The sequence below is a fragment of the Lissotriton helveticus genome, chromosome 3_1 (assembly GCF_964261635.1).
Source record: "Lissotriton helveticus chromosome 3_1, aLisHel1.1, whole genome shotgun sequence".
Lineage (NCBI taxonomy): Eukaryota > Metazoa > Chordata > Amphibia > Caudata > Salamandridae > Lissotriton > Lissotriton helveticus.
In genome coordinates this window covers 86941388-86966325 of record NC_136061.1, presented here as the reverse complement: position 1 = coordinate 86966325, position 24938 = coordinate 86941388, and the positions used below count along the sequence as shown (strand labels likewise).

The following is a 24938-nucleotide window of genomic DNA, read 5'->3' as shown; positions in this document are numbered from 1 at the left end:
CACGCTGGGCACAGCTCCGCCCTCGTCGCCATTGTAGGGTCGGGCCCTAGGCCCTCATGCTGACAGTCAGTGAGACACAGGACACACGGGATACATGGTGCATGGTGCAACTGGCCCAGAGCACGTGCGCTCGGCCACTTTTATTGGAGCTGTGTCACCTGACCAGTGACATCAGTGGTGGGTGGGTGTTCAGTGTAAATACATACTCAGCACTAGAATGCTGACTGACTCTGAGTCCTTACAACGTCCACATAAAAATAAGAAAATAGTAACATGAAGTGTCTTTTTAAAAATTTCAAAATGAAGTCTGCCTTTTAAATGGGCAGGTGCTGTCGGGTACTGAGTACCTGTACTTCTCAGAAGAGGGGTAGTCCTTATAATAGGGAAGGACCAACACTTCTCGACAGCAAACAGGTACTCTGGTATAGTGCACTTCCATATTCTAATTTCAAGCATTGACCGACTAAGTCGCACTTTGGCTACAAGATGTTGTCAAACGAAATTGTTGGTGTGCAAAATACGAAATCCCTGCTCAGCTCTGGAAAAAAGTGGTCGCCATTGTAATAACCAACGAGCACAATCCTTTGACTATCTGCAGTAAAATAAAAGTAGAACCTACGAAAGATTAGAAAAGCGAAACGACAGGAAGAGTGGGAGAAATCAAAGAAGTGGAATTAAATACTGTTAAATCAATAACTCGCTGTCACTGTGGCGGGGGGGTACAGGATTGAAGCCATATCTAGATTTTGACCTCATTAATGAGTGTGCTTTCCACCTTGACCAGGGCACAAATCCTAAAAAAAGAAGTGGGGGGACTAACCTAATTAGGTAGTATGCAAGTGACATCACGGCGCGACATCACAGCACATGACATCACAGGAATTGACATCACAGGAAGTGGCATCACAAGAAGTGCCTTCAGATCTTAAGCCCTCACATATATAGCAGGTCTATCATGAGTACATTTTAGCGCAATTTGAGTCTACATGCAAACCCTCGTGATTACGGGAGAAGTTTCATACTTTTGTAAGCTACACAAAGAACGAGTTTACCTTATGTCAGCATAAAGCTTCCTTTACCCATGGATTGAAAAAACGAACTCTACCGCCAGCCCGCTCAACCAGGCATAATAATGCAGCACATTTCCATGCAGATGTGACTGCTCGAGCTGCCTGCGCTCTCCAGAGGTGAGACCACTCTCCTATGCAAAGTATTCTTACTCAGGCTTACCCAGCTGCACTCATTTTAGGAGATTGGGGCTCGTTTTTTACCAGCAGACCAGGACTCAAAGCCATAGAGAAAGACAGAAAGGGAAGAAAGGAGAGAGAAGAAAACAATGACGAATGCATAAAAGGGGCTGAAAAAAGAACCTGCAAGAATGAGCAATTTTAGGGTAGTGAAAGATAAAGGTTATTGCAACCTTGACATTCATCAATAGGACCCTAAGAAAAAGTTTGCGTATTTTTTTTCTTCCCAAAGCCACGCAAAAACTATTCGATGAGGCTATTTCTTCTTTGGATGCGTGCTGCGGGATGCTCCTTAGATGCAAAAAGGAAATAACGAGGAGAAATGGATGTATTTCTTCTTGCTACACCAGCCTCAGGTAGACTCACCAGTTTGGTGCAAAGCTATGTTTACAAGACTTTGTAAATATGGTTCTGCGTCAAAATACATCGATGGATGCACAGGGACGCCCTAGCACCACCCATATAATGACTACATAACGCAAAGTAATGCAAGGCAGGGCAATTTTTGGTACTGTAAATCCCAAAACAGATTTTACGTCAGGTTGTGCCAGAAAAGTGACTTAACCCTGACACAAAATCTGGGCTCCAAATTATACATTGATTTTTATTTAAACTCTGCCACAAATGAACGTGGCAACAAGGAGAAAACTGACAGTAAATCTGTTCTGGTTAATTGTTTGCAAATAATGTATTTTAAAATATCTTATGGGGTTAAGTCACCTACGGCAGAGACCTGTGTGTTCCAGTAAATCTGAATGAATAATAATTGTACGATAACTCTGAATGGAGGTTAATGCACATGCTGGAAAGATCTGTGTTATGCCTAGCCCCAGTTTTGACTCAAAGGAGTGTAGCGCTAATGCAAATCACATGTAACGTGCAAATGACAGATTTTATATTATGATGATAGGTTGGTAGTTTACTTGCAGTGGAATTGTATACCATTTAATAGAGCACAGTGAGAGCTATGCCTTGTAATTCCCACAGTTTTATGTAACACATCCTGTACAATGATTTACAAATACATATGATTTATTGTAAATGTAATATGTATGTGTGATTTAAAGAGTTCAGACACCCTACATTAGGATGTGTAGTGCTATACAAGAAAACATAGTGGTACTTAAATTATTTCAACGCCTCCTCAGGGGTAGTAAGCGCTATATAAATTTCGTTTATTTTGTGAACATACTGGGAAAGACCAACACATCTGATATAATTCTTACAGTGCATGCATATCTCCTAAACAGGGACTGAACAAAGTAGAAAGCTGCCTCTTTAAAGTATGTGTGAAGCGCTATTAAGGTGTGAGCCTTTATTTCCCCCCTGCTGCTGTTGCTTCTGGGTGTGAGGCTCCTGACTGCTTCCAGCCAGGAGACTCGAACAAAAGTAAGCCTGATGACTCCCTCAAATTAGGCCTTTGTTATAGGCCCAGCAGTAGTCTGAAATGCCATTCCCTACCTGCACGTTGTTGCTTATCGAAAGCAGACAACATGCAGGTGCTGCTGAAAGTGTCCCGGTGTTCGAAAATTACACTGGGATGAATTAAGCACATTATTCAGTGGGGCTCAACTTCTTGGCAGGGTGTGCAGCGTCCACCCTGCGAAAATAGTGCGTGGACGCCGTCCACTCGTGTGTACCCCCGACTTGTGCCCTGACCTTGACCTTCTCAAATGCAGTTCAATGTTTAGAAAGAACGGCGCTTGCTTGGGTAGTGTTGAGTTCGCATTCGTCATACATTGGATAACGGCTTGAGCTAGCCTCTAGCTTCTAGGTTTTGGTAAAAGGCGGCATTTTCAGCAGAGGAGGGTAGTAGTTTTTCCAGCAATTCCCACTTGCCCTCTTTTTACCACACTGCATGTCTTCCTGCATTGCCTCACTCCCCCATCCAACCCCCACCACCACAGGGGCTTCGCTAGTGTAAGTAGGCCCTGCATAGTCCGATACCTCACTAAGGATTGCTTGACAAACACACAGCCAAGAGCAGGAATAGAGTAGCCGCTCTCCCCTCTGGATGCTCTGCCAACCTCAGGCCTACTCCCAACTTGATTGGGGCAAGAATGCTCATTGGATGCACCAACAGTGAATATAGGCTTAAAAGTCCCCCCCAATGGTATGGACAAGGCCAAAGGCATGGGGATTCCTGCACCGCAGTGTACAAAGTGCATCTCTGGTCTGCTGTTTGGCTGCTGGCTTCCTGTGCCTGCCAGTCCCCATGGTTCACTGACTCCATGGTCCCCCACCCGCCTCTTCAGGGCTCACTCCTTGCTTTCTACTCCCTAATCCATCCCCTCTGCCATCTCTCGCCACTCACTCGCCACATTGCTCTCCACAATGCATGCTCTTTCACCCATGTTTGCTGTCTCAGCCCCTCTTTTTCCTCAGGTTCCTCCTTTATGCCACCCTCGTCTCCTTTCCTTCCACCTCCTCATATTCCCCACCTGCCCCTTCGCCCCAACCCCTGCCAGTGGGGATGCCCTATAGTGTAATTATTCCTGGAGACTCTTACGTCCCTATCAAACCCTGTATACTGGGACAGAAATTAGCAAAAGGATTACAGGGATATAGGGTCGGGGGACACAGACGTAAACATTTGGAAAGCTAGACATGAGCATACACTTTGTGACAGAAAAACACTGACACGCACCAGGACAAGGAGAGGATCACAGACACATCTGACACAGACAGTGTGACACTTACACAAGTACAGGAGATACCCTCAAATAATCAGAACATGTACTTCTCCTTCACCAGAGCAGTAGCACCTACAGCACCTTCTTAACCCAACTAGCACAGGACAAACTTTGCTGTACACATGTTCTAAGGATGACAGTGCACTTCCTGACATCTCCCTTTCCAAGACAAAATCACCATTTGGGGTGTGATCTGAAGACAGACCCCATCAGGGGAGTACTGGAAGCGGTTCCCCAGGAAAAGCATTCCATAGTCATCTGGAAAGCTTATTGATCACCAAGTAAACAGGTTTGGGCAGCCCCGGAGGGCCGACCAAACCAGTCATGCTCACTCAGGAGTGAGCACACCCCACCACTCCTCCCCTGCTCAATCCTGCTCCTAGAGCAGCACCACCCACCCGCCCAATGGCCCGCCCGCAACCAAACACTACTGCTTTCTCACAGTGCGAAAAGCAGAAACATAAAATGGGAGTGTGAGAAAGCAGTGGGGCGACGCTCCTCCACCCTAGTGGAGGAGCTGCCCCCATCCTCAAGTCTCCATCAAGTCTCCTACTTTTACTTCCAGATCCAGAATTAAGCTGGTTCGCAGAGTCCCAGAAGGTGAACCCCCTTATAGTAGGGTAGAAGTACATCCATCTTACGGGTAATTTGGTTGGATGCTCCTCTTAAAGAAAACACTCTACATTCGATTTGAGGACTTTGCTACAGGAGGTCACGCAGGTGGTGTTTGTATTATGTAATGTGTTATATTGTGTATTGTGTTATGTATTGTAGCATAGCTTGTTCTTGACCTGTTGGCCAAGATCGCTCTCTTTACTTCTGTGAGCGCCGTACGTTCCAGAGTGGAATGATTGCTGGTGTCCAGTTGGAGGCTCTTGTTAGGTACAGCTGGTGCATCTGGTGATCGGATCCTCTCTGGTCGTGGCCTGATTTGTGACCTTTTTAATGAAGCTTATTTTTTTTAAATTTCAAAATACTTTATTGATTTTAACCATATTGTCTCAAGCTTAGTTACCACAGTAGTCCAGCTAGCTACTGCAAACTAGGTATTTGACACAACTGGGAACATGGCCAAATAACCATACCAGTGACTAGTCAGTGCTCCCACTAAGCCAAGCCCTTTCCACATGAAACAGACTTGACATCACAGCAGGAGGTTGCCACCCCCACTGCTTTTCTAGTAATCAAAAATAAAAGTAAAACCTAGCTGGGTTCGAGAAAATTGACAATCCTTATTGTTGAGAAGTTAGAAGAAGGTGCACACATTGGCTTTCATACGCAAACACTGACGGCTAAAGTAACCGGTTCAATATTTTCTTATAAATGTTCAATATTATTTTTTGTTTCATGCGAATTGTAAGTAGGAACATTTTGGCAGTAGTAGACCAGTGGCATTTCCATAATGCCTGACTGTTTTCCAAATTATTTCCGCCAATTTTTCAGTCAAATTTCTCTTGATTACCCGGCTTTCAGCACTATCCACTATAGAGCCCCCATTGCGTCCAGCGATTGTAGTTTCACACTATACACTGCTTACATGTATACAAAAAATGCAATATAATTTATAGTCATAGATGCAGTGATTGCAGCCAGAGCTGGCATGCCATATATGGAATCAAATGGCATCAAAGCTCTGAAAATGTATGAGCCATATTGTTTAAAGTAGGGGTGTATAACTTAGGTAAAGAGTGGCTCGATCCGCTCCAGATTGTCGCGTTAACCCAACACTACACAGATTCATTGTATGTATATTTATTCTCTGTGAATATTATGAATGTATGGCATGGATCCAGCCCTTTTGGAGTACACTGGGGATAGTGGACAGGCTCCACGCCGAGACAAGATGTTTCCACGTTGGATATGTTTAGGGCAAGTGGGATAATATCGCAAAAATTATTTTCCACCTGGAGAAAAAGAATTCTATCATTCACAAGATTTTAAACTGCACAGGCAAAAATGGGAAATGGCCTTAAATTGGGGGTGGATGGAGGGTGAATGCATATTCAGAATGTATCGGGAGGTTGCCAGCGGTCTTCTATCTACCAAGCGATAATCAAATATCCCAGTCTTTTAGATGCTTTTCTCTGTTTTCTTCTATTTCCGTTTCTCTGTCTCTTCTTTCTATTTTGCCTGAAGTAGAGTAAATAAGAGCAGCTGCCTCTGAGTCAGCCCCATATTTGCCAACAGATTAGGTCAGTAACAATAGTCTTAATTAAACCATTGATTTATTTAGCTTCAGAAGCTGCTGTTTAACTCCCACTCTCCTTTCTGCCTCTTAAGTTGTCACCATTCCAATCACTGAGCTGATACTGGGTATTGCAGAGTTCCTTCTTTTACACATATTCTCAGTCTTATTTGGTGGCTCATTTATATTTATTTTATTTCCACCTTTTACTATCTTTCTTTCCTTCTTCCAATCTTACTATTTTTTTTATGTTACATCTTTCTGCTTCTCTGTTCCTTTGTTTGTTGGTCCATTTTCTTTTTTTCTTTTTGCCTTCTTTCTTTCACATTCTTCCTTCTTTGTCTTCTTTCACTGCTTCTTTTTTCTCCATCCATATTTATTATAAATACATTATTTGCTTCTTACCTTGTTTGCTTCCATCTTTCCTTCTGTTCCTCTCAGGGTTTTTTGTTTTCCCCTTTCTATTCAGATTTTGTTTATTTCTGCACTCTTCTGTCCAGCACAAAGTTGCGCTATGGAACCAATAGGTCCCACCCCTTAGTTCTGTGTGCCATTTTACTTCACGTTGCACATTTATGAGTTTTTGTGCAGAGATCCTTAGAGCTCCTATCAAAGTCAAGAAGGCCATAAATAACAATTAAATCATTTAATTTGACAGAACACCAATGGCTCTATTATTAATTTGACGGATCACCAATGGCACCACCTCCCTCCTGCCCCCCCCCCCCTGCAGCTGCTGAAGTTGGGGGTTCACACAGCCCTTGAATTGATACTCTTCTTTGTGGCAAACGCGTGTGGCTGGTATAACACATGTTCATGACTGTGGTTAACAGAGATGACTATTTCTGGTCAATAGGCCCACCTGCATCACATCATAGACCGCTGTTGATTTGTGTCCTCTTCTTTCCGACTACTTCCCAGTACATGTTAATTCCTGCTCATTGCTGCGTTATGTGTACCCAGTGTTTCATTCCGGCTTGCATTTCTAACATTTGCAATGCAGATTTTTGCTCTCTTACTGGGCATTATTACCCGGGTTCTTTATCTGGGGATATAGGAGCCTCGTTCCATTGTTGATGGGTTTGTGGGATTATGTCAGAATCTCTGCCCTTCCTTAGTTACTCCACCTTGGTTATTTATTAGTGTCAGTATGTCCATGTATACTGTGGATAAAAAGATACCCTTGTCAACTGTCCCGTCAATAGATCTTCCAATGCAAAATCCTGAAGCTATTCCTACCTGGTTTCATGTGTGTGCTGTTTAGGGGTATGTTGAAATTTTTTTCTGTAGTCCAAATTCTCTCTTTAGGTCTAAAATCTGGGTGGTTTAGAAATTGGGTTCTGGTTGGCAGTGGTATGCACCACAATCCTAGTCAGGGTACGTCAGATACACACTTTAAATGAACCTGTACTCACCTTCTGGTAGCTTGGCACAGAGCAGGCAGGCTTAATTTAGGAGGCATTGTTTTTGTGCAACACAACACAAAGTAACACTGTGAAACCACCTCAAAAGACTCCACACCAGGTTAGAAGATAGATTGTGATATTATAAGTAAAGCAAGACCAACACAACAAAGAGTAAAAGTTGAGATATTAATTTTTAAAGATTATATGTAAAAATAGTACTGAGAAGCAAAAAACGCCAAGGGGGATTATCTGGTCGCGCTGGACCGGGGCAAAGTAAAGAGTTCAGGCCGACCATGATGGAGCATGGGCCCAATACAGGAGCCACGCAAAGCACACTGAATAAAGTACCTTGATCCTGGTCGCAACAGCCAGATGCAGGCTGCAGCAGAGTGATGCATTGGTGTCGATCCAACAGGCGAGGTGATGCGTCAATTTTCCTCATGCTGTCGTAACGATGCACCAGTTCCTAAGATGATGCGTCAAACCGAGAGGTATTAGTTCCGTAGATGATGCACCTGGTTTCTCCACGCAGTCGATGGTATGTATCGAGCTTCCTACACTTCAGTGACGGTGATGTCTCTGATCATTAGGTGAAGCGCTGGTTGTGTTTGGATGTGCCGCTTCTGCTCCTGTTACAGGGTTGATGCTCCGGTTCTCCAACATGCAGTCTGGAGATGCTTTCATTTTACAGGAGCAAGCACCTGGGTCCTCTTTAAATTAACCAGGCACACGAGCACGTGTTGAGACTTTGATATCCCTGAGTCTCAGGAATCTGGAGGCAAGCCAACAAGCCCTTGGAGATCACTCTGGGTTCAAGGAAGAGTCCAACTCTCCCTCAGCAGGTTCAGAGAGCAGCAGGTTCATTCAGAGAGCACAGCAGAAAAGCAATTATTCCAGAGCAGCAGTCCAGCAGAGTGACAGTCCTTGTAGCAGCACAACAGTTCTTCTCACAGAGGTTCTTTACAGGTCCAGAAGTATCGAATTTAGTGTGAGTAAGTGACCCAGTACTTATACCCAGTTGTGCCTATGACATGGGGGTGACTTTAAAGAAGGGTCTTTGAAGTGCACAGAGTTCCTTTCTTCCTAGCCCTGGAGAGAGACTCGCTACACAGGGGTAATCGGCCCTTTGTGGGGGGACAGGACACTGGCCATTCAGATGTGTCAGCTCCGGTATACACCCGTTACAACGGATCTTTTACTCCGCAGACCCATTACAACGCGACCATTACTCCGCATACCATTACAACGCATTGCGCTGGGGGGCGCTCTAGGATAGGGAATAAGTATAATTTACTATCCAACACCTTCCCTAGGGTCCACGGGGACTGGAGTTAGAATAGTAAATTATACTTACCACTATCCAGCGCCCCAAGGCGCTATGCGTTGTAACGGTATGCGGAGTAAAAGTCGCGTTGTAATGGTCTGCGGAGTAAAAGTATGCGTTATAACGTCATACATCCGTCAGCTCCTCCCTCCCATTTTATCCAGTATGAGCTATTAGAATGCAGATGGGCACTCAGACACACCTATCCTTCCTTTGTGTGTGGCTGTCTAGTGGGACAGCACAAAGTCAAGCTGTCACCAAAGCCAGACGTGTAATGGAGACAGGCAACAGGCTCACAGATCTTTAAGAGCAGAGAAATGCCAACTTTCAAAAAGTGGCATTTTTATATCAGTAATGTTACATCCTCTTTACTGGTAATGTTGGATTTATCATTACCATTCCAATTAAAAGAAACATGACCGATCTACTCATTCTTAATCAGGAATTAAAGCTTAAATGTGTGATAAGCAATTCCCAATGTTAACCTATTAGAGGAGTAGGTATCCCTGTAGTGAAAAACTAATTTAGGTGTTTTTCACCACCAGGTCACGCAAAACGTAAAAAGTACATGTCCTACCTGGGTGGCACAATAAGTGTTGCAGGCCCACTAGTAGCTTGTAAATTACAGGCCCTGGGCACAGACTGTGCTCTCTACTAGAAACTTACAGATACATTAAATATCCAAATTGTGAATCAATCAATGTAACCATGTTTAGAGGAGAAGCACATTAACTTTAGCAGTGGTCAGCAGTGGCAAGAATCCTAAAGCCAACAAAAAGAATCAGCAAAAAGAGGCGGTAAGCAAGCAGAAGTTTGGGGGAAGACCACCCAAAGGCTGACAGTTCAAACATTATGCCTTTTGTCATTTGTGCTTTGATTTTTCTCCATTCCTGTTGTGTGATCTTTGTAGAACATTCTTTAGTCTCTTTTGGTGTGCTTACAAGGTCATTTTGAATGCTTTGGGACTTACCTTTCAACCATGGTGAGAATTGGTATGGCTATATTCACCCCCTACTGAGCACCCTATGTGCACTGTATATCACATGACTGCCTGAAAATAAGTACTGTTTGGATGAGGAGCCCGCCAACATAACATTGTGGATGATGTATCGTTCCACTAAACAATTGCCAAAGTCAATTGGTCCCAAAGATGAGACCGGTTGTCTTTGCCAAGGCATGGTTTATGTCCAGGCCTAGATTTCCTCAGACTAATGCCTACTTTCTTTTCAAAGCATGTTGGTCATGCCTCTATCATGCATTTGGATTCATGTGTGCTTCTTGAGGCTGGCTGCTTGCGTATTGTCTTGCTCTGTGTAGAGTGATCCGATATTCCTCTGGCTAGTATCTGATATAGCGCCCCATTTGTATGTCTGTGAATTCCATGAGCATCAGGTCTAGTGTGGAATATTTGCTGTGTCATGTTAAGTAGGTTGAATATTCTCTGCCTCTTGAGTTCTATACATACTTACACTTGACATATCTTTTTGCTACTTTTGTTGATACAAGAAATGGCACCACTGACAATAGCATAAACACAATCATTTGGATTTTCAAAAAATCTCTTCTAAGAGATTATTCCTGTGTTTGGAGCAAATGTTCAACTTTTGAGGGATAAACGAAGAATTATTAGAGTACCAAGTGGAAAGCCACCATTGGCATTGACAAGAGTACATTTGCAAGCGCTTCCGGGTGTGAAACTGCCTCTTGGAAGTATGTGAACATCACAAATATTTAATCGTGTGATTGTAGGACCACACAGGAACGCCCAAACCCACCCATAAACTTACATTTGTGAATTAAAAATGTTGCCCACATGCATGCTGCGAAGGATTCTCCTCGTGTGAGTGGATGTCTTTGTGCAAATGTCCTGATGAATGAGGCTCTTAAAAGTGAAGGGAATGGTGATTGGGTGTCAGGTGTATATCACCCCTCCCTCCCCACTTAAAAGGCAGTCGATAGGCCCTGACATTCTGAGTCATTGTGTGATCCTAGGCGAATCTCTTTCACCTCCATGTCTTCAGATTTTAAGTACAAATTCTGCAGCAATGTTCCCTCTGCAAACATAGACATGTGAAGAGCAGAGTGGACTGTGAGGGTTGGATATTGAAACAGCAATGGCCAAGGTCAGCAGTTCTGCTGAAATACATCCAGCTCGGTTAATATAAGAAAAAAGAAACCTTTTCCAGTACAGAAAACACCGCGTTTAATAGTAGCACAATGTTCCCGAGTAGAGAACAGCACAACACTGTCTCATTCAGCACAGCCAGTTCACTGTTGTTGCTCTGATCCTGTGGTCTCCTGACAGAAAAGCAAAATATCTGGAGATAGAAATGGGACCTGTGTGTGCGTTAAGGTGGTTACAGCACGTGTGTACATAGATATGGTATGCGACGGCTGCATTTGTATGTCTGGCCTTGGAGAGTCTCACAAGTATTTTGTAATCTAAGAAATCAAGTATTTGGGTGTTAAAACCTTGGCAGTATCAACATGTGGCCCATCCAGGGTTCTGCAGCAGCAGGGTGACTGTGGAAGGGGCCCCTTCTCTCCTTGGGACAAGGAGTGAGCTTGAGAGGGGTTTTAGTAGTGTTGGGCATTTGTGGGCGTGTCTGGGCTACTGTGGTTTGCTCTGTGATGGGTGACTTACCGCGCCATGATACCTGGCAGCTAAATAAGCATGCATCTGCCTCAGCAGCTTTTTAGTGCTTTCAGTCTTGCACTTCTCGCTTAGCATTGCGCTGTTGTCATTGATTTCACTTGCTGTGATGTCAAATGTCACGTGATGCCACTTCCAATATTGTCAATGCACATGAAGGGGCTACTAATGTCACATTCGCTACCCCCTGGCGTTGGTTGAATCGACGCCCAAGTGCAAAGGTCACATTGAAACGCTGCTTAGTTTTGATTTATTGTCCGCTATCCTTTCACACAGTTCTCGAGTTTTGAGAACTCATTTGCATATTTCATGATATCATAGGAGGTGTTGTCAGACAGATGTTAACATCAAAGAAAATGTATACTAAAAGGATGCTAAAATAAAAATATATCTGACATACAAACATACTACACAAGGTAGTAAGTAGCTCTTAATTGTGCGACTGGACAGCTCCCCATACAGCCTCTGGGAGCTATGAGGGTTCCGCTTCACTGACTGTCTCAACACTCCATTCGAGGATGGAATCTTGGGCCCAATGAATAGACTTACAAAGAAAGACTCATGACTTATGTCTATAGTGGGGCAGCACTGGAATGTATCCAAAGGGGCCCTTTGTAGTAAAGAAGTCCAAAGATGAAATAGGTTCCAAGATAGGATTTATTGTAAGTGAAGAACAACTTAACAACCACAGTGGAGAGCAGGATAACACAACCGTTCTCCTCAGTATCTTCTCTTATCTAACACATTCCACCAAGACCTAATACAATTGTATAATAACATAATATAGAGTACCACACACCTCCCCCCTTTTAAAAAAAACAAAAACAAACCAAAACAAAAAAAAATAGTATTCAAAAACGAACACAATCCTTAAGTTTAACAGGCGTATGCTTAACACGTAAACTTTTCCGTGCAAAAACAGATTCTTGGTCAGTATTAGTTGAAACAGTACTAGTAGTATTTTCATGCACAATATTGTCCTGAACATTACCCTCACATTGAGAAGAAAGGTTATCAAAAACTTCATGAGTACCAGAAAATCCAGAATCATTGACCATGACAGGATGATTCTTTGTAGAACTAAAAGTGGAGCAATTTTGTGGAGTAGATGCAATAATATCAGATTTGCATACTTATATACGTCTAAAATTAAAACAAATTCCACCTTCAACTCTCATAGCTTTGCTGAAAATTTCTTTGATTTTTACAGGATTGGACCGTTTAGACACTTTCTTATTAATTTGACCACCAAACTTCACTCTCACCAAGTCACCCACTTATAGCTTTGAAACATTTTCTTTTCTTTTAGGAATATGTCATAACATTTTCTCTTGATACTGTTCCACCCGATCCCTGACACCCTTCAAATCCAATTCCAACTCATAAAAATTCTTTTCTTTTAACCACCAAGGCATAAGTTTAGAACCAGGTTTCCTGCCACGTAACATCTCAAAAGGAGACAATCCTGTTACTGAATTAGGAGACGTGCGATAAATTAAAAGTGTGGCTTGCAAAGCCTTCTTCCATTTCAAACCACTTCTTATAGCCAATTGACATGATTCTTTAATCACCCTATTAAAACGTTCCACCAGACCATTGGCTTGTAGAAAATAATTCAATACTCTTTTATGCACTATACCACAACTGGAAAGAAAAGATTCAAATTCACTACTGATATATTGTGGTCCATTATCAGAAAGATTTCTTCTGGTAAACCTTCACTACAAAAAAATTCATTTAGAAATTCAACAACATTCTCAGAAGTAACCTTATCAACAACTTTCAATTCAGGCTTTTGGAAAAATAGTCAATTAAAACCAAAGCAAACATCTCTTTACCTGATTGATAGTTGAATGTTCCAATAATATAAATGCCCAATTTTCTCCAAGGACCTTGAGCAAACTCTAAAGGAGTAACACCCACCGAAAGAGGCTTCACTGATTTATCACTCAATGTGCATGGAGTACATTTTCTAACCCATCTATCCACCATACAATCCATACTAGGCCACCAGTAAAACTCTCTAATTCTTCCCATAGTTGTCGACATGCCCATATGACCTTCATGAGCTAATTTGCAAATAAATTCTCTGATACTCTTTGGAGGTATAATTGTGTCAGCTCTTAACACGATACCTTGATTTGCCATCAGCTCATCTTTCACTTTAAAAAATGAAGCTAATTCGCCACTCAGTTTCCTTTCTTCGGGCCAGCCTTTGTTCAAAAATCTCTGCACCTCCCTTAGAACTTCATCTTGCTGCATAGCTTGTGTCCAATCAGCCTCAGAAATAATCTTAGATTGTCCTTCTGCAGTAATTGAGTTCACATCAACCATGTTGTAAGCAATGTCATATTCCTCTCTACTTACAGATTCAGCATCATTGCTGATGGGAAATCGTGACTTGCAATCAGCATGAACATTCAAACGTCCTGGAACATAAACTACCTCACAACGATATTCTTGCAGTTTAACAGCAAGTCTTGCCAAACGAGCAGTGAGCATCCTACCACCTCCTGCAGACAACATACTCACCAGTGGTTTATGATCGGTCCTTAGTGAGAATTTTGTTCCCCATAGAAATTGAGGGAAATGCTGAGTTGCCCAAGTACATGCAAGTAATTATTTTTCTATAGTACAATAGTTGAACTCAGCATCACGTAATGTTCTAGACGCACATGATACAACATATTATCCATCTTTATCTTTTTGCATTAAAACAGCTCCTAAACCTACATTACTTGCATCCACATATACTATGCATTCTTTACCCACAGAAAATGGTTTTAGAAAAGGAGCATCAACAATTCTATTTTTGAGAACATCAAAAGATTCTTGTTGATCCTTACCCCACAGAAATCTTGCATTCTTCTTCAGCAATAATCGCAATGGATACACAATTGTGGAGTAATTTTGTACAAATTTACCGTAAAACTCTGTAAGCCCTAAAAAGGTCAACAATGGTAATACTCTGTACATGGTTAATTTTAGGTTTCATTCCATCTTTAGAAATTTCATGACCTAAATACTCCACTTTAGATTGTCTAAATTTGCACTAAGAAAACTTCAATGTCAGACCTTTCATCTGGATATTGATTAGACCAGAATATAAATTACTGTCATGTTCATCAAAATTTTTCCCAAATATCAGAATGTCGTCTTGAAATGCTATTGCCCCTTTACAATTTTTTAGTAAATCTTTCATCAAACGTTGAAAAAGAGAGGCAGCACTTGCAAGTCCAAAGGGCATGCGTACAAATTTAAACATGCCCTCAGGAGTAACAAACGCAGTTAATTTCTTAGATTCTTAGTGCAATTCCACCTGATGATAGGTGCTTGCCAAACCAATTGTTGAAAATACAGTGGCCTTTTATCCCATGCAGAACACCCTCTATAATTGCCAACATGGTTGAAACTGCCACATATATAACACGTAATAGTATTTCTTTTAGATAAATTCTTATTATCTACAACTTTCTTATCAACTTCCTTCTTAAAGGAATTTTTAGTATAGGTGCTGGAATTGGTTTGATTCTTGACTATAGAAACTTCAGGTTCAATGTTTTGTGGCTTCGGTGCTTGATTTCTGATTTCAGATACAAATAATTCTGATTGCTCAATTCCTTTGGCAATATTGAGGACAGCACTGAGAGAGGATTCATTACCTAACCAAAGTCTCTCTTGAATTGTTTTACTCTTAGTCTTCATCATTATTTGATCTCTAAGGACTTGTTCGTAAGAAATGGTCTCAAATGCACATGAACAAGCTATAGAACGCAAAGCCGAAACATAATCCTCTATTGATTCTTCTTGTTTTTGGCCACGTGAATAGAATTTGAACCTTTCCATTACTATATTTATTTTCCTTCCAAAACGGATTTTCATTTGTTTAGTGGCCTTTTCAAAGACATCCATGTCTCCAGCATCTTCAATAGGTGGTAAATTGTCAAATTATTTGATGCCTGCACCTCCCAGGCAATGTCTCAATAAAGCAAGTTTCCTTTTGGCAGAGCAACCATCTTTCTCAAGTACATCCACATAAGCAATAAACATTGGGAACCATAAATCCCATTCAATGTTGGGTTCACCTGCAGTTTGTAGGAAGTGTGGAGGTGCAGTAATATTCAACATCTCTTATTACTATTTATTTGTATTTCCTCCTTAAATAGGGTACCACAACAAATAAATAAAAAAACAAATGAAAGAAAAAAAATACCTGACTCTTCGATATAAGAGGGTTTCCTTGTTTGTAGAAGTGAATAAAACAGTATTTAAAATCACGAACAACATGCGATGTGCAACATGTTCCGAAGTAAATAGTTCTGAGTGAAATTCTTATTAAAATGCAGCCAATAAAATTCCCAAGATGGCGGCACGTAAATGACGTTTCCCACGTCACGTAAGGTGAAAGGTAAAGAATCCCAAGGTGCCTTGCAAAAGGGAAACAACGTCATACAGGAAGAGTTCCAGCTGCAATGGATTCGTGTGAAAAGAGTTCCAGACGAGGCTCGCTCTGCACTTTGAAAGATGCACTGCGCGAGTATCTGTCAACGCACAAACCAACGGTGAACTTCTGGACTTCAAGAAGTAGGCAAACAAATCCCCAGAAGTAAGATTGTTGTGCGTAAATATTCAAAACTTCTTAGAAGCGGTAACATGGCTACGGTAAAATTAATTAAAAGAAGTAGCAACATCTCAAACCGTCAGCACAAAATTTGAATAAAGCACTAGGTCAATAGAGATTTTTCCGGAAAATAACTTCTTATAAAAATATACATTACAAAATAGCCGTTAAGTGTTACCAAGAAGGTTTTAGTTGCGAAGTCCAGAGAACATCTTGAATAATCCAACTCGAACAGAGTAAGCGAGTGAACATTGTCTTCAAACACGTAAATCGAGTTCCCAATCGTCGCCAAACGGTGTGTAGTAAAGAAGTCCAAAGATGAAATAGGTTCCAAGATAGGATTTATTGTAAGTGAAGGACAACTTAACAACCACAGTGGAGAGCAGGATAACACTACCGTTCTCCTCGGTATCTTCACTTCTCTCACACATTCCACTATGACCTAATACAATTCTATAATGACATAATACAGAATACCACACACTACGTATCTTCTTAAGCGATATGGGGCCCGTACCTTAGGAAGAGAGTCCAATTCTATTACCTGCTCCATGCTTTGAGGTCTGCTTCACTTCAGTTAGCTTGCATCCCCAAATATTCCCATGCCCAAATTGGTGGTCGCTCCTTTCAGGTACAAGCAGCGCAACTTTGGAATAATCTTCCTCTGGCACTCAGACAGATGCAGGGTCTTCTTCCTTTTAGGAAGCTACTGAAAACGTGGTTATTCCAGCAATAGCGTGAAATCAGCTAGCTTAGATCTCACTGTTAGCCCCACCCAGAATGTTTAGCTCCAGGACACTCTATCGAGAAGCTGTGCGTATTATAAGTCCTTAATAACATAACAATAACATGTATATAGGGGCTTCTTAAGTGCTTCCTGCACCCCAGAGATCTCATCAGCAGTGCTGCGCACAGCACAGTCCATAGCAGAGTCACATTTAAAATGTAGGCCCTTCCCATCAAATGTGACATTAACTCTGTTATAAGTAAGAGCTCAGCCCATGTATAATGCGTGAGGCTTACTCACTATGAGTGTGACTTCAAGCCTCTGTATTCATACATCTTTGGCAGTTTTGGTTAACGCATAAATCGAGTAATTATAATTGTAACAAGTTTAAAGCCTGCTAACCTGCTTTTCAGGTCCACTCCAAGTTCCAAATTACTGGATGTGGGCTGCAAAACATTGTGTCAGCTTCGAAAGAGTGCCACAGGAGCAAACATTGAATTGGCACAAGGCTTTCTTGTTCTATACCTATACTTCTGTTTAGTCTTTTCTTACAGTTCAAGTGAAAAACACACTGGGCCCGGGATCCAGTACTTTTCAATGAGTGCTGCATATATTTCCATTTGAAAGTTACTGTATTTTAAAGATGAAGGGAGGAAGGTTTTGTCAGCTAAATGGGACGCCCACCCTCATCCACCCCCATAGTTAACCATCTCAGAACATTACCACATTGCTACAACCTATAATCACTTACCTGTGTACTGAATTTAGAAAAGTGCTAATAATTCCCTATTTTGTATGTGATTTTACTGATTTTTGTTGCAGGTTTTTGAACCGCCTTGCACTTCAGTTTCTTTATTTCAGTAGTATTTTCAACTATATTTGCATATGATAGTCTGAAAAATAATATTGCTTGCTTTATGTGTAAATTCACTTTGTTGAAAATCCGAGTATGAGTTGGTGACTAAAAACATGCGTATTTCAACACTTAGGGGTCCATTAGGATGACGGGCGGATTGCCCCCGCCAGGCTGGCGGTAGCCACCGCCAGCCTGGCGGGGGCAATCCGCCCGCCATCCTTCCCTGTATTCCCCCCCGCCATATTAGAATGGCGGGGGGACCACGGCGGAGCAAAAAACCGCCCGCCACCAATGATTAATATGGTGGCGGTGTCAAGTAGACACCGCCAGCTATATTAAGATAGGCATTTCGGCAAGCCTAAAGGCAGGCGGTGTGTGCTGCGGGGGCCCTCTGCGGGCCCCCCTGATGTAGGCAGAGGTGGGGGAGGACAGGGGGGGTACCTATGGTACCCCCCCACATTTGCATATGCAAAGCGTCAGGCACCGCGCGGTGCCTGCCGCTTTGCATATGCAAATACGAAAAAGCATTTTTAGCATTGTGGCGGGCGGTGCAGAGTGCACCGCCCGCCACAATGCTAAAACTACAGGATGTGCCCGCCACTGTGGCGGGCACATCCTAATTCCCCCCACGGGACCCACGCCCTTCAGGCGGGCAGTCCCGTTCTATGATAGGGTGGCAGGCGGACAATGTTCGCCCGCCATCCTAATGGACCCTTTAGCATCTGTTTTATGAACCCCTAGTGTTGTAAATTTTAAACATGCTTATGTAACTCATTTATATTTTAACATACAATATGTTTTCCTAGAGCTGTTTTATTAGGTGGCATCACTCAAAATATACTTAATTGTGATTGCTCAATGATTAAATGTCATTATGCCCTAAGACATTGAATATTCAACACATTCACATGTGTGCTATTTTTAGTGAATTTTAGTATGTGTTTAAAGTGCTATTTGTCGCACATAGATGTGTAACTAGATTCTTGTATTCTTGTTTTTCACGGTAGGTTAAAAGTGGATCATTTGAAGACTTCAGGGCTCAGAGTTATTCAGCGATAACAAGCCGTAAATTTCCATGTATAGGACATCAGAGCCCATAGTCTAAAATAGAGATACTGTGGACAGATGCAGGGCGACCAGAGAGGGATGGAGGAACCTGCGCCAAAGGGCAACAGGAGCGCTCCTCAGAGCCCGCACCGCGGGTCCCTACGCCGGGCTGCCGCGGCCTCCGCAGCAGCGAATTTTGATGGCGAGGCCACCGTGGAGAGAAAAAAGAGGAAAAAGAAGGAGCCCAGGCCGGAGTCCATAATAGTCTACCGGACGGAGAGTGACCGGGTGGAGGAGGAGCCCGTGGACCAGGAAGGGGTGGAAAAAAGTGCAGAGGAAGGATCAAGGTTCCTGGGCACCCCGGTAGGAGATGGTGGGTATCCTTTCGTGATATTAAACCTGAAACTTTTAATTCTTATGACCGGTGGCAATTGGTATGGTGTTCTGACAAAAGGTGATGGAAACCCAAAAGCCAGTATAGCCCCATGGCCTTAGATCTGGAGCAAGGCTATATGTAAAATATATTTATAATAATAATGAATAAGAAACCACTGGACCATTTCTTGAATATGATCCAATGGCACAGAACCTTACCTCTAAATAAACAACCATTGAAAGGTCTTTACTGATGTAAGTTTTGTCTGGAGGTCCCTCAAATTAATTTTTCCATTAGGTCACCAGTAGTGATCAGTCCTTTCTTGTTCTGCTTTTACTTGTATCAAGAGTTGGTGGAAGAGGAAGGCTTTGAGGGGCTTCCTAGAGAATGTGAGGCTAGACTCTCATGTGAGAGGGTATCCCAGAGTGTGGGCACTTGGAGGAAGATGCAAGAGTTACAAACCTCTACAGTAATTTTCCATAGAGGGGCCTTCCCAGATTAATAAGATTACAATAATTCCTGAATGGGGAGGATTCCTGCTGAAGAAGTAGCTGTCTCCTTCAGGTTACGCGTTTGGATGACAGTGTTTTTTATTCTTCATTATTTCAGGTTTAGATAAACCACATAAGCTATATATAAACCAAGAGCTTCTGCCATGTAAATATATTTTCCGTATAGCATTAGATTACATAGTGACTTTATCAGCAGTACTCTCAGTTACTATACACCAGTGGTTCTTAACCTTTTGACTTCTGTGGACCCTATATAACCATTACTAGAAACCAGGGACCGCCCCACTGAATCCTTATTAGAGTCTGAGGATCCCACCGTGAATCATTACTGGAAGCCGGGGACCCAAGCCTAAGCATTATCGATTATTCGTACTGCAAAGTAAAACACATTGGCAGTTCTCAGCATGTTGTGATTGGCCTCCAGCATTATGGACCTCCCTCATGGCATAATTCTGTTTTTGCATAAAGGTGGATATTGGAAGAATATTATGGGGATGTTCTGGCATTAAGGGACATATAAACATGCCCAGTCGCTGCATATTGTGGGCATATCTCTGCCTTGTAGAGCTCATTCCTAAAGTAATGTTGGTTCTGATTTTATGGAGACTATTCTCAGTACGTTTTGGGTATCCTTTGGTTTTATAAACCTAACTCCAGGCATATTGGTGGCCCCTCTCAGAATATTGGGGGCCTCTTTTGGCCTTTATATTGCTGGTGCTGGCATAATAGTGCCTTTTTTGTGTATATTGTGGGCATGCATTGCATTATGTGCGCAGCCATGGGTTTGCAAGCACAAATTAATACTGTTGCAGAGATTCTACGGAGTCACAGAACTAAGCCTGGGATCATAGGACCTTAGTAGGCAGGGACTGAGTCATCCTACCACCTGAGTACCCATGAATCCGGGACCAACTAGCTATTGTGTCTCACTTGCCCTCACTCACATTGGAACTAGTGAATAGACACCCCAGAACACAACACTCCCGACCCCCTCCGGAATCGTAAATGCAGGACACACCCTTTCACTCTCACACTCGTACTAGTCCACAATAAGGTCTGACCGAGACATGAAAGTTTCAAATGTTTATTTCAACTATCGTACTCTATTATGTAGTATACGTGCCACAACAAATATGAAAATGCCTAACATAAATATGGTCAACATAGCAAGTAGCCAGTATATCCTAAAAGGAGCTCTAATTATATACGGCAGTGTAGCCTAACCTCCCTCCCCTGCTACAGAAGCAAATTGATTACATACCAGAATACCTCTGGGAGTTAGCAGCAGACCCCCTACCTTAGCATACACAGATACAAGTTCTACATCTCAGGTGCTGTTACGATCTTTTGCCTGGAAAGGTCCTTCTCCAAGTGTGTGTCACCTATCTGTGCATACCCGTATGACCTAAAGTACATGTTCCCAAACAACCGCTGCATTTCCGTGTTTTGTCTAGGTGCTTAGAGCCTGACCAGAACACAATAACAAGGGGCATTGTTGTTTGACCTTGTCTGCGATGTTCAGACTAAATCCTATGAAAGAACCGAGCACAAAAACAACAGCATGTTCTGTGTGAAAGTACAGTGTGGCACAAAGCAAAATGAGTTTGTGTAGTAATATGCGCAAAGCAGAGGACAGAGAACATGCTCAGGCTAACATAGGCAAAACTACAGTGGCCTGCACGGGACATATTGTACTCGTACTTTGTTGAATCTCTCCACTTTTATGTTAGATATTGGGATGGTAAAGAGGTGTTCTTAGATGCTAAATGTGACACTTACTTAAATACACTTTCATGGCAACTAAGATAAATTAACCCCATTGTCATGGAGCAAATTGTCCGGTATTTCTTCCATTGCAAAAACATCTTGGTAAAATTTTATGCTATAGTCTGTGGTAGGTTCTGTAAAAGGATAGATCAAAATGATCAAGTAACATATATGTCCGAATAAATACCATTGCCACACCCCGTTTGCAGGGCTATAGGGCAGGCAGGGACTACTAAACCTGTACCACCTGCCTCTGATGCCATGGGACCTGTCCTGCTGGGGCTCTGGAAACTGGTCCAAGTGCAGCCCCTTCTGCACGTGCCTCTCAGCATCAGTAGTGGTGAGCAGCTATGCCCTTCTCAGGGAGGTTAGTGTGGGGGTGCAGTAACCTCAGCACTCAACACAATCCCAACAGTGTAATAACTTGATTGTCCAGCCCTGTGCTTATCTTTGTAAAAGAGGAGAATTTTCATGCACAGTAAAACTCATTACTACATACTGCAAAATATATCATGAACTCAGAGTCTCTAGTGTAAGACAACTGCATTCTTGTGAGGATACTTCCTTGCCCTCCCCCCCTTGCTCCCAAATTACCATGGTCTGAATATTAGGCAGTGCTCTCCCCATCTGGAAGGCAGTAGGAGGCACTCATTGTCTGTCTCCAGTCAGTGCCCTCTTCTGGGCACACAGTATTGGCTTTAAACTGCAGTTCGCAGCAATATCCCCTTCCACATAGACTGTCCAGTGAGTTAGCTATTCCGCGGAGTCATCCACCTGGGGTCAAGGAGGTCTTCAGTATAAGGTCAACCCCAATTGAGTCACTTTAAGGTGCTTCAAGTTTCAGCAGCAGCAGGTTAGTCCGATTGGGCGCAGTTTGGGTCAACGCCCCATTCAGCTGCACAGTCACTCAGGCATAAAGTGGGTAAGTGCCTTGAGACAGCAGGTCCACCTATTGTGGCATAGTCCACTTGGGCACGCGCTAGGCCAGTGGCAGGGGCTTGATACAAACCTCTTCTCAGTGGCACATACCTCTCAGGCACACTTGAGGCAATTGTCATGATGGTGGCAGCAGACTTTGTTTAGGCACACTTGGCGAGTGCCATGGCTTGCCAATAGCCCTTCTTCTTTAGTCTTTCTTCTTGCTCATGCACTCTTGGTTCCTTCTCAGGCTGCCTTCCAGACTCGGCACTTGTCTAGAGTGAGGCTTCTCACAAGAGAGTTGTCTTCAAGTTAGAGCACCCACAACAGAGGTAGAAAGAGGTGTGATCAGGCGGATGTATGACACTACAACGCATGCTTTTACCACGCATGCTGTTACAACGCAGTTTTTACAACGCATGCTGTTACAACGCATAGCGCTTTGGGGTGCTGGATAGTGAATAGTTTAATTTACTATTCCAACTCCAGTCCCCGTGGATATTAGGGAAGGTGTTGGATAGTAAATTAAATCTATTCCCTATCCTAGAGCCCCCCCCAGTGCAATGCGTTGTAATGGGTTTCGTTGTAAAACCTGCGTTGTAATAGCACTGCGTTTTAAAAGTTTTGTTGTAAAGGATGTTTCCCGATCAGGCTGCACCTGGCCCTCAACAATCAAACTTGACAGTGAGCAGGAAGACAGACAACAGGCTGATACTTTCTAAACGACATTTCACACTCTCAATGACCATAACTAATCAGTAGACCTGTGTAGCAAAAATACTTTATTGACTTTCCAAAGGGATTCAGTCTCCATTTTCCCCATTTCAGTCTCATGGTCTGCTCCCTCCCGTCTCTGGAATGTCAGCAATACACTTCCACTGTTTGGGAAGGTGAGCTGACCTCCTTGTTGTGCACATGAACAGGCCAGGAGTTTCCAAAATGGAACACACAGGCTTCTTTCACTCTGGTTCAATCAGACAAGGACAACGTGTGTAACATCCATAACACACATATACATACACACATGCACTCACCATATTAGCACAAGGATCCGGGTTCATCTGTAGCAGCGTAACTTTAAATGAGTGGACTGGTAGGCTATTAGTTTGGTGACACAGATAAACAAGCATTTACAATGCAACGGTTTCGCCTTTGGAAAAGTTAGAGCTATTGGCATTGTAAATGACAAAATTTGTATTTATGTGTTGGTTTTGAAAACCGATAAATAACTGGCATTGTCATTTACATTGCCAATAGCTTAATCTCTCGCAAATGTGAGACCTATTGTACCCTACGGACGAGCTCAGCAGACAGCAATTACTACCACACACACACACACACCCAGAGCCACACACACCCACACACCCAGAGCCAGCCACACACACCCAGAGCCACACACACACACACACACACACCCAGAGCCCCACACACACCCACCCAGAGCAGTCACATACACACACCCACTGGAGCAGTCACACAAACACACACACACTGGAGCAGTCACACACACACACTCTGGAGCAGTCACATACACACACACACACTGGAGCAGTCACATACACACACACACACACACTCTGGAGCAGTCACATACACACACACTCTGGAGCAGTCACATACACATACACCCTGGAGCAGTCACATACACACACACCCTGGAGCAGTCACACACACACACACACTCTGGAGCAGTAACATGCGCACACACACACACACACACACACTGGAGCAGTCACACACGCACACACTCTGGAGCAGTCACATACACACACTGGAGTAGTCACACACACACTCGGGATCAGTCACATACACACACACACACTGGAGCTGTCACACACGCACACATTCTGGAGCAGTCACACACACATACACACACACCGGAGCAGTCACACACACACACATACACACACTGGAGCAGTCCCACACACACACACACTCTGGAGCAGTCACATACACACACACACACACACACACACACACTGGAGCAGTCATACACACACACACTGGAGCAGTCACATACACACACACACACTGGAGCAGTCACATACACACACACTGGAGCAGTCATGGTTTTCAGGTGTTTTAGTCTAATTAGTTCAATGGAAGCAAGACTACAATACCCATAATGCATTAGGTGATGACATAAAGGATGAGGACTGGATACGATGCCCCTAATGACGGAAAGAAGGCAGTCCTGCTATAGAGGTGTGGCACCAGCCTCTCTGTGGGGGTGTGGTTCCACACCTTGTCCCGCCTGGGGTTTTACATTTGTGGCTGTCACAGTGACGGTTTTCAAAGCCTGACCTGTTTTGCGTGACTTTCCACGGTAATACCACTGGCGCCCCAGGGTTGTAGCCGCAGCAAGTGTAAAACCCGGTGTCATCGAACAGAAATGGAGCAGCCCTTGCTTCCATCAAAATATCCATTCTAAATGTTTGTAGACTCTGGGGGTGAGACTACCACTTCCTAATGGCGAGCACAAACTTGCATGTAAAATAGGCTTCGGTGTCATGTTTATTACTGACGGATAATCTCTTATATATGCCTCTTAACATCACTTCCGGCAGATCCGCGCCCTCTCCCCTCCTGGGAGTGAAACATTGGAC

General features: G+C 43.1%; 1 protein-coding gene across 1 annotated transcript in view; it reads left to right on the top strand.

Moving 5' to 3' along the window:
* Nucleotides 1–24938, top strand: part of TMEM169 (transmembrane protein 169) — a 49473-nt gene that overhangs the window by 14410 nt on the left and 10125 nt on the right. The window contains exon 2 of the mRNA XM_078679278.1: nucleotides 18720–19132. Coding sequence (XP_078535404.1) covers nucleotides 18838–19132 — 295 coding nt within the window. The 5' untranslated portion in view covers nucleotides 18720–18837. The remainder of the gene's footprint in view (nucleotides 1–18719; nucleotides 19133–24938) is intronic.